Source organism: Apodemus sylvaticus, chromosome 18, assembly GCF_947179515.1.
Source record: "Apodemus sylvaticus chromosome 18, mApoSyl1.1, whole genome shotgun sequence".
Taxonomy (NCBI): domain Eukaryota; kingdom Metazoa; phylum Chordata; class Mammalia; order Rodentia; family Muridae; genus Apodemus; species Apodemus sylvaticus.
In genome coordinates, this window is record NC_067489.1 from 19179111 (window position 1) to 19190290 (window position 11180).

Consider the following 11180-nt stretch of genomic DNA (forward strand, 5'->3'; position numbering starts at 1 on the left):
TTCACCTCACACAAGTCAGAATTGCTAAGGTTAAAAACTCAGAAGACATCAGGTGTTGGCAAGGATGCAGAAAAAGAGGAACACTCCTCCACTGCTGGTGGGATTGCAAGATGGTACAACCACTCTGGAAATCAGTCTGCTGGTTCCTCAAAAAACTGGGAATAATACTTGTTTATAATGATCAGTGGAACTGCTGGAATAGGAGTCTTCCTGCTGCCATTTGCACAAGGGAGCCAGGCTGCTCTACAGCCCTCTGTGCACAGCCCACAAGGAGAGAGTGATCTCCCAGCAGTGCTTTCACTTATGAGCATGGAGGTGAGATCCATGTGTGGATCCACCCCCTCTGTGTAGGACAACAGCTAGAAGCACAAGGAGCATATGATCAGTGGAGCTAAAGGGACAGGAGTCTTCCAGCCACCATTTGCACCAGGGAGCCATTTGGCTCCATAGCCTTCTGTGCACAGCCTGCCAGGAGAAAGTAATCTCCTAGCAGTGCTTTTCAATTCTGAGCAAGTAGTTGAGATCACATTCTCTCCAATATCTCTCTGGAAGAACAGTTAAGAGAGAACAGTACATACAGACTGTAGTGGGGCCTCTGCCCTACGTGGGGATTGGCACAGGGAGTGACTCCCCACTGCCATCTTTGCTGCAGAAAGGCAGCACCAGGTACTGATATATCCCGAGTTTAAGACCTCTGGGGTGCAAACTGACAGGGATCTGCCTGTGCCCAGGACCTTGTCAGACAGGCGGTTCATCTGTGTGCCAGCCTGTCATGTGGCCTGTGCCCTATGTGGGCATCAGCACAGGGAGTGACTCCTCATTACCATCTTTGCTCCAGAAGGGCAGCACCAGGTACTCTGTGTACTTCTGTTCCCTGGAGCTGACTCTGTGCCACAACCCTTAATACCCTATTTCCTTCCAGAGAAAACTGGCTGCCCAGGAGTGCTGACACACAGGGTTACAGGGAAAAGAAGCCACATTTAGAATCAGCAAGACCAGATAACACCACAGATAACCAGATGACAAGAGGGTAGGTCAGGAACATAAACAACAAAAACCAAGGCTACTTGGCATCATCAGGACCCAGTTCTCCCATGACAGTGAGGCCTGACTACCTCAATACACCTGAAAAGGAAGACTCTTACTTTAAGAAGGACATAAATAACTCCCTTAAAGAAAAATGAGAGAAGTCCTACACCACATCTTGCACTGAGAGAGCCCTACTTCCTGATAGTCTCTAGAGAACTGACTGGAGCAGGGCATAAGGTAAGAATCACTGCCCATCACCTAGCTGCTCTGCTCTGAGACTCACTACCCAGCAACCTCCAGATCAACAGTCCGTCTGCCCCATGTGCCCCTCCCTCCTCCCCTGTCACTGCCCCTTTCCTTTGGATGTGGTAGTCTTGCACCACATCCTGAGGGTCCCACTTCCTGATACTCTCTAGAGAACCAACAGGATCAGGGTGTTGTGGATAGCCCTGGCTTGTATTTTGATGCTAATTCCACTCCTCAGAGGACTGCAGATGAGGAGTTGCTTGTGAACCTTCTCTGCACCTTAACTTTTCAAATAAAGGCTTGAGACAATGATTGGGCAGGAGGAAGTGGGAGGAGCTGAGAGTCTAGGAGAGGAGCAAGTGGGGATAAACAAGAGGGAGAGGAGCTATAGGAGATCAACAGAGAGGCAGCAGAGAGAAGCTCTTGACCTGGAGAAACAGCAAGTTATATGGGATAATATAGATGGAAATAGAGTAATGTAGTGGGAGATCTGCCCAATCTACTCTTGTGGCTTGTTTTGTTAACTGATTGAGTTGAGCTTTCTTTTACTGGGGAATTGGGTTGGAAACAAAGTAGCAACAGCAGGACATTTGAGAACTGACAGGAGCAAGGCATTAGAGAATTGGCAAGAGAAGTTCATTTGAGACTGGAAGCAGCAGAACAATCGAACAGGCACATTCGAGAAACAGTACCAGCAGGGCATCTGAGATCCATCAGCAGCAAGTCATTTCAGAAATAACACCCTGCAGTGTATTCGACTCTTGTCAAGTCGGCCAGAGGGGAAACCCCATCACATGTTACTTCCTGGAGAATCAGCTGTTTGCAGGGCATTGGACAGAAAGAGAATCCCAGGAGTACAGAAGCACAGGCCTGAAGGACAGAGAAGATAGAGACAGCAAGACCAGCTAACTCCAGAGATAACGAGATGGACAAAGGCAAATGCAAGATCATTACCAACAGAAACCAAGGCAACATGGCACCATCACAACACAGTTCTCCCACAACAGCAAATCCTCCATACCCCATCACATCAGAAAAGCAAGAACTAGATTTAAAATCACATCTCATATTGCTGATGGAGGACTTCAAGAAGGACATAAATAACTCCCTTAAAGAAATACAGGACAACATGGTTCAACAGGTAGAAGCACAAATATCCCTTAAAGAAATACAAGAGAATATGGATCAAAAGGCAGAAACCCTTAAAGCAGAATCACAAAAATCCCTAAAAGAAGTACAGGAGAACATGGGTCAACAGGTCGAAGTCTTTAAGGAGGAAACATAAAAATTCCTTAAAGAATTTCAGGGAAAAAAAATGATGGAACTGAACAAAACTATTGGGGATCTAACACTGGAAATGGAATCAATACAGAAATCGGAAATCACAAAGTGAGATATCTCTGAAGATAGATAACCTTTAAACAATTCAGGAGTCATAGATACAAGCATCAACAACAGAATACAAAAGATAGAAGAAAGAATCTCGAATGCTGAAGATTCCATAGAAAACATTGACACAACAGTCAATGAAATTACAAAATGCAAAAACTGTGTAACTCAAAACATCCAGGAAATCCAGGACACAATGAGAAGACCAAACCTAAAGATTATAGGCATAGAAGAAAGTGAGGATTTAGCTCTCAAAGGGCAAGTAAATATCTTCAACAAAATTATAGATGAAAACATCCCTAACCTAAAGAAAGAGATGCCCATGTATATGCAAGAAGCCTACAGAACTTCAAACAGATTGTACCAGAGTAGAATTTCTTCCTGTCACATAATAATCAAAACACCAAATGCACTAACCATGAAAGAATATTAAAAGCAGTGAGAGAAAAAGTTCAAGTAACATATAAAGGAAGACCTATCAGAAATACTTCAGACTTCTCACCAGAGAAGATGAAAGCCAGAAGAGTCTGGGCAGTTGTCATACCGAACCTAAGAGAACATAAAGGTCATCTCAGACTACTATACCCAGCAAAACTTTCAATTACCATAGACGAAGAAAACAAGGGAAAACAAGGGGGGTGGAGTTGGGAGTGTGTCAGTTGGAGGGGCATACATGTGGAGTCAGGGTGTGGGAGGAGGGGTTGGGGGTTTTTGGGGAGGGGGGAAATCTGGAAAGGTTTTACTACTGGCAATGTAAATGATTACTATATTTAAAAAAAAAAAAAACTATTGCAGGAGGACACAGGTAAACAGGTAGAGGCCCTTAAAGAGCAAAGTAAAAAAAATCCCTTAAAGAACTACATGAAAAGACAATTGAACAGATGAAGGAAATGAGCAAAAATATCCAGGATCTAAAACTGGAAATAGAAACAATAAAGAAATCACAAAGGGAGATGACCCTGGAACTATAAAACCAAAGAAAGAGATCAGGAGTCATAGATGCAAGCATCACCTACAGAATACAAGAGATAGAAAAGAGAATCTCAGGTGCAGGATATACCATAGAAAACATTGACACAACAATTTAAAAAATGCATAAAGAAAAAGCTCCTAACCCAAAACATGCAGGAAATCCAGGACACAAGGGGAAGACCATACCTAAGGAGTATAGGTATAGAAGAGAGTGAAGATTCCCAACTTAAAGGGCCAGTAAATATCTTCAACAAAATTATAGAAGAAAATTTCCCTAACCCAAATAAAGTGATGACCATGAACATACAAGAAGCCTACAGAACTCCGAATACCCTGAACTGGAAAAGAAACTCCTCCTGTTACATAATAGCCAAAATACCAAATGTACTGGACAAAGAAAGAGTATTAAAAGTAGTAAAGGAAACAGGTCAAGTAATACTTAAGGCAGACAATGAGAATTACACCAGACTACTCAATAGAGAAAGAAAGCTAGAAAATCTTGGTCAGACATCATGCAGACCCTAAGAGAACATAAATAACATCCCAAGCTACTATACCCAGTAAAACTCTCAATTACCATGGATGCAGTAACCAAGATATTCCACGATAAAACCTAATTTACACAATATCTTTCCACAAATCCTGCTCTACAAAGGATAATAGATAGAAAAGGCTAACACAAGGAGTAAAACCACACCCTAGAAAAAGCAAGAAAGTAATAATCTTTCAATGAACCCAAAAGAAGAGAGCCACACAAGCATAATTTTACTACTAAAACAAAAATAACAGGAAGCAGCAATCAATATTGCTTGTTTTGGTTTTTCAAAGAAAAAGATTTACCTAATTTTGTTTTATAAGTGACTTTGCTGACTATGTGTATGTGTGGGCCTATTGTCTTTGGAGGCCAGAATAGGGAGCCAAATCCCCTACAACTGGAGGTCTAGAATGCTACGTGGGTGTTAAAACCAAACCTGGATCCTCGACAAGAGCATCAAGTGTTCTTTATTTCTGAGCTATCCCCCCAGCCACACATTTTCTCTAATTAATCTTTAGCCGCTGGTCAAAAAGTCTGCAAATTGTCTCTTTGTAACATATGTTAAAAATCTCCCTAAACATTACCATTTTTCTTTGTCCAGTTTTTGTTAGCTATTCCCAACAACCTTACATTTAATTTTCTTTAATAATGTTTCTGAGTTTTCTTTCTTTCAATTTTAATTTGTAAAACTCAAGCTTTTGTGTTTTAGTTGCATTAACAAACTTCCTACCACATCCTGTTTTGGAGACAGAGTTATATTTCTTAACTACCCATTGTCACAAAAGAGGAAGATTCCCCCTTCTCATGAAGGGTGTTCAGGATAATTACTGTTTCAACAAATTATATATGAATGCCAAAAAGATGTTGGGAAATAGTGCTGTCGATGGAGCAGGTGGGTCAGAGACATGGACGTGATGTTCAAAAAATGAAGGGGCTCTTTTTAGTCCATGGCTTTCTCTCCGTGTAATAAATCTTGTCCAAGCATCCTCATATATTCAAACAGGGCCTCTAAAAAAAGAAAAGTTTACTACCAGTGACCTCTGAAACCCCACATGACACACTTGTGTACATGGGAGAGCTAGCCCTCCTCCTCCCTCACAGGCATTAAGACTCAGTTGACCCTTAGGAGGTACAGAGTAAATTAGGTTACAGCTTGAGAACTTCTTTCCTCTTGTACTCTCCTGCACTGTGTCCTGGTCTCTAAGACATGTGGGGTGTTCACTTCTGCCATACATTTCATCACAAGCCAGCATGGAAAACCCCAGCAGAACTCAGTTACCCTTAACAATCAACTCTATTTCAGTAGCAGTGACCATACATGTGAGTTATTGCTTGTAATAACTGGTAAAAAAAAAAAAAAAAACAAGCATTTTCTTCAGATGTTTCTAGAGAATACAGGCTATTTATTGGTGGTATCACATCAAAACACACAGCAGGGAATTCACAGAGGTAGAGACCAAGGAGAAGTTGGAGAGAGAGCAAGCGAAAATTATAGAGAGACCATCTGTCAACAGATATCTTTCAACCTTGATCTCCTTTCAGGTTCTAAGCAAACAAAACAAATTATCCCAATAAATGACAGAAGGTATCACTCTAAAACACAGAAGTTAAGGTGGATATGGGGTAGTGGTAAAGTCCAAGAGATCTGACCACAGCCCTGGTGCCTAATCTTTAGTGTCTCTGAGTAATACAATTAACCTCTTCAAAGTTCTGTTAGAACCCCATAAAACTTTGGTCAATAAAAGAGGCTATTTTATTGGGTTATTGTGAAAACCTATTATAAGAAGAACAAAAAGATCTTAGCAATTAGTAAGTATAAGCTAAGATAATACATGTTCTAGACCCTGAGAGTGCTTCCTGGCTTATCACAAGTTTGAAATCATCATGGTGTCTATGAATTTACAAGACTATGCTGCCCAAGCTCTGCAATAAATGAAAATTTAGTATTTTTACTTTACATAAGAAGGTGTTAAATTCCATAGCTCTTAAAGTTTTTCTCCAATAGTGAATGCTTATGTTTGTTATACTAATGGTGAATGCAGCTCCTAGTATCAAATCCCTCAAGAACTTTATGGCATTAATCTCCTTGTTAAGGAGACATTGCATAAATTAAGCAGTTTCCCAAGTTAGGGTAAAAGATGTTACTTGTAAGGACAAATGAGCCTGGCATTAGCTGAGAACTGATGTAGGACATTCCAGATATCAATGATGATGGGAAGAACTAAACGTCTGAGAGAGTAAAGTGGGATATTTCTGAGCAGAAGACTATGATGGAGTTTGGTTGAGGACAAGTGGGCTGAGCATCATATTGGGCTGAGGAAGTTCCTCAGACTATGGAGACAAACTGCCTTGTTTTAAAGATAAGCCTTTAGGAACTAATGAAGTCTAGTGCAATTCTAACAAGAGGTCAGTAAAGACTTGTGATTCTAGCCCAAACGTACACACTTTTTTTCTGTGTTTTTATGTTCCTCCACAGAGGGTCCAGAGTCCCAGTCTGAAGCTGTAACGTGGGCCTGTAGCAGAGTTGGCTGGTATGAGCCAGGAAGCATGTGTTGTGCATATGAAGTTTCTGAGGACAATGGACTGTTTTAAAAGATCTTGGGCATCTAAAGGGTACTTTTTCATGCTATGAAAGGGGAAACCTTTCTTCAGAGGTTCTCTGTAGTAGTAAGTGATGGCCTCTGACCCATGTGGTGGAATATGTGGACAATACCATTTGGATGGAGAAGATGTGATTTCAACAGGGACATTTCTTCTGAGTATCACAATCTACAGTGATTCCCAGTTATTAGATAAACTGGCAGTAACTCAATGTTTGTCCAAGGCCAAGTAAAATGAACTGGTTGAGACACTTTGTGATTAATCTAAACTAGGAGACTTTTTTCCAGGACAGAAGCATGCTTTCTGAAACCAAACCAAAGGGAGTCTGTCTTGTGAAGGTTATCATTTTCTTGAAATTTGTTATATAAATATATATAATTATTGTATGTATAGGAAGGCCTTATGTGCCACACAAGTCATGTGGAGGTCAGAGGACAGGTAATGGCAGTCTGATTGTTGATTTCACTATGTGGTTCCTGAGACTTGAAAGAAAGTTGCCAGGAGTGCTAGCAGCATCTCTCCCAGTGAGCAGTCTTGACTCTTCTTTCATTTCAGCTACTGGCTTTCCTTGTGCACAATTTTTTAATGTTGGTGCTGTTTGTGGTGATAGTTTAATATTTTATTTCTTGAATAGCCTTTATCTTTGATTTTCATTCTATTTCTCAGTAGATTGAGTCCCTGATATTCCTTGTTGAGTTACCTGTCATTCTGTGAATGAGAGTATTTAGAAGAATATATGACCCTATCACATAAGAGATGCATCTGTGAATTCATATATCTACATTAGGGGCAAAAATAAGACAAGGGTAAGGACCAGGGAAGCAGCATCATTGGAGCTTCCTCATTTTATTTTGTATCTGAAGACTGTGCTTATCTTTAAAATTGCTACTACTTGGAGTCAAAGTTTTGTTTAAAACAGTTTCATTTAACAGTGTGACAACTGCTTTCCAAAGACTCTTGACTAAGCCTCACGGCACCATGGGAAAATGTCATGTAGCCTCCAGTTCTCAAGGTAAGCAGTGTTTTTTCTTCATTCTTGGAGCTCAGAATGAGCAGCATGTATCACACCATATATGTAACCCAAAGACTCAGATTCCAACACATAAGCTATAGAACTATTCCCAGAATAGCTAAACAAGTCTTGGTTAGACTTGGTTTGGGGGTGTAGAAAAATCATAAGGCATTGAATAAAGAAACCACCAGTGAGTAACATCTTGTGAAGAAACTAACTCTATCAAGGATATTTGTCAGATAGGCTTCATGACAATCAGCTGCCTGATCAACTGTCACAAGTATACTGTGTATAATTATGCAAAATAAAAGCAAAATTACTGTTGCTTTTAACTTCTATGGGAAATTCATATGAATTTTATGCATATATCCAAATAATGATAGACACTGGTGTTTTCCAATGTATTAGAAGAGTTCAAAAATAACTAAATTCTATGTATTGGAAGAGGACTTTGATTTTTTTTTGAAATAGATTGAGAGATAGCATCAAATTTTAAAGCAGGAGAAAATTTTGCAATTGTTTATTTCATGATGGCATTTGCTAAAAGTAAAAAGTATAAGATCTCACACATGCGACATGGCACGTCACTGGAGGGTTCCCAAGTGTGAAGTGGCACCCGGAGCACACCCTTGTGAGATGTGTTCTGTCGCTCTGGCTAATTCAGAACAATCCACTCTACTTCACTCTGACAAACTCTGTCTCTTGAACTCAATTCACTGGTGACAGAAGGCCATTTTACATTCTTTGCCCCAAAGAAAAAGATTCACAAAGTCTTCCTTCATGAGGGTGATTGATAATATCCTGACTCCTGCAAAGAACTGACTCTCAATGCCACCTTGTCAAGGTCTAGTTCAGGTCCAGACTTTCCAAAAAAGCAGGCTAAATTTCAAAAAAATAATTCTTTTTCAGTTTATTAAATTAGACAATGCACAGCTTTTTCTTTCCCAAACAATAAAATATAAACACTCAAACAGATGGGAAACAGGGGAAGAGAACAAGGGCCCTTCATCATTATCAGTGGGAGGGGGTTGTCACTAAACACACAGAGCAAGATCATCATGAAGGAAATGAAGACTGAGGAACATCAAAGGCATCTTGAGGGTAACCCTCCCTAAGTTCCCATCAAGGAGTGAGTTCTAGAAATGTGCAGCCTTTCTCTGCCCTATAAAAGCAGGCTGGCCCTTCACTCTCCACACACTGGTCTACTGCTCGCCAATCCTCCAGGTGACTCCCAGCCATGAAGACACTTGTCCTCCTCTCTGCCCTTGTCCTGTTGGCCTTCCAGGTCCAGGCTGATCCTATCCAACAGACAGATGAAGAGACTAAAACTGAGGAGCAGCCAGGGGACGAGACCCAGGGTCTGTCTGTCTTTTTTGAAGGCCCAGAAGGCTCTGCTCTTCAAGGTGCAGGTGAGGGCTGGTGCCCAGTGTGATGGAGGCTTGGAGTCTCCTGAGGGAGGTTGGAAGATGAGCCCTAGAATCCTGTCAGGAGGAGTCTGGCTCAGGAAGTTGTCCCTTGATCTTCTAAGATCTTCCCTGTCTTATTTATCAAAGTAAAAGTGAAGAGTCAAACCAATGTACCTGATTTTTCTTCCTTTTAAGGTTTTGATGTAACAATTTATCTGTGAAAAAGCTTTAAAATATAGAATATATTGTTAGTCATTTTATACCTAATTAATAATTTGGTTATAGAAACAAACACCTGTTTTGCTTCAAATAATAGGTTTGAATACCAACTGCAATGTATGAATGTGTTTTGGCAGGAAAACACAAAAAAGCTAAAGCAATGTGTTGTGCGTATCATGTCCTGTATGCGATCAACACTTGTTAAATGGCTTATGTCCAAGTGTTTGGAGTTGATGATGGTGCTGGCTGTGACATCACCAGTACAACAATCCCAGTCTGTTCCATGTACAGTGCATTGTCATAGGATTGTTTACTATCACACACTGCTGGTCTCCTTACTTAATGCCTCATGTTTCCTGTGTGCCCTCAGCCCGAAGAGGAGGAGGAAGGCCTTTGAGATGCCGTTGCACCCTGTCACCCTGTAAATTTCCAGAATTTCGCAGAGGGATCTGCCTGGGTCCTAATTCTATAAATGGTAATCGCTGCTGCCGGCAGTGAACATGGAGCCCATGGACAAGATAAAAGATAAAGATGCCTTCTGAGACCTCACAACCTGTCATTACCCTTGTACTTTGCCTTGATTGTTTGTCCTTCTCCAATAAACTCCTTGCAGACAAATAATCTCTTTTTATGTTTCTTTGAAGCTTTCTGTGATGTGGCCTGGTCAGGATTCTTCTGAGTCACATAGCAGCGTCTTCAGTGAATCCTTCATAAAAGGAGTCTTGGTTACATTTACCAGTCATATCAAGGATGCCCAGGAGGTCACATATAAAGCCACAAGGCATTCTGTTTTAGCTTCTTTGTCTATCAACTATTCTATCCTTGAGGTTAGACTCACCCTCAAAAATGAGCCCCACATTTTCATGATCCATTTTTTCAGTTGGAGGGCATTATATCATTTCCTTTCTGTGGCTCTTGTGAACTCAGAGGCAATGGAGATGGTTGAGCAAATATCTCTGAGGATGGATCCTGAGTCCTTGGGCATTTTCCAAGCAGTGTACAGCTGTGCCATGGAGATTTACCTCCTGTCCTGGGAGAATTCTCCACACTGACTTCCTTAGTTCCTGTGTCAGCTTGCAATCCCACCCACAGTGCTTTAGGGTTCCCCTTTCCCTAGACCCTAAACACTACTTGTTGACAATTGTTTTCTTGATCTTAGTCTTTATCACTAGGACCAAGTTTCTTCTAGAAACCTAGAAGGTTCTAGAAGAAACCTCCAAGAACTTTCAATTTCCATTTCTTTGATAAACATATTGAACACTCTAAACTGTAGTTCTTGGATACATTTATTAGTTTTTTTGAAGATTTTCTACAACTTGTTGGCCTATTGGGATAATACTCATCATTGAACAAACTCTTCCCAGGTGCACCACCTTCCCTAAGCACCCAAATGCATTCCCCTTTTTCCTTTTAATTCCGTTTCTCAATCCATCTGAACCAACTTGGGCTGCCCCTATAATTTTAGATTTTCCACTGGAACATGGTCCATTCATGAGGAGAGAAACAGTCAGAAAGAACTGTCTCTCACCCATCAGCTAACAATTGGAAATACCTCCACTGCAAGGGGTGGAGGTTTTGTATCCAGATCTCAGCTCTATTTGGTGTCACTTGGTGTCACTTGGGCTTGCACAGTTCAGTCATGTCACCTTGAACATTCCTGATCTCATTTCAGAAATTTAGTTTCTTTTTTTTTTCCCAAATTCTCTGTTCAGATACATATGTGATTTTTATTTGGGTAGTTTTATTAACTGTCTTAATTTATTTTCTAGTT

General features: G+C 40.7%; 1 protein-coding gene across 11 annotated transcripts in view; it reads left to right on the top strand.

The window, feature by feature from the left end:
• LOC127668815 (defensin alpha 4-like) overlaps positions 1-9966 on the top strand; it is a 148964-nt gene extending 138998 nt beyond the window's left edge. For 5 of the 11 annotated variants that reach the window (XR_007974212.1, XR_007974211.1, XR_007974206.1 and 2 more), the window contains 2 exons: positions 9070-9193; positions 9780-9831. Coding sequence is in view for 1 of the 11 variants with exons in the window: in XM_052162612.1 (XP_052018572.1) it covers positions 9780-9907 (128 nt within the window). In the remaining 10 variants the exon portion in view is untranslated. Of the gene's footprint in view, positions 1-7703; positions 7785-9069; positions 9194-9779 lie in introns of those variants that run through there. The other 6 variants (XR_007974209.1, XR_007974208.1, XR_007974203.1 and 3 more) reach the window with 3 other exon arrangements.
• Positions 9967-11180: the final 1214 nt, after the last annotated feature.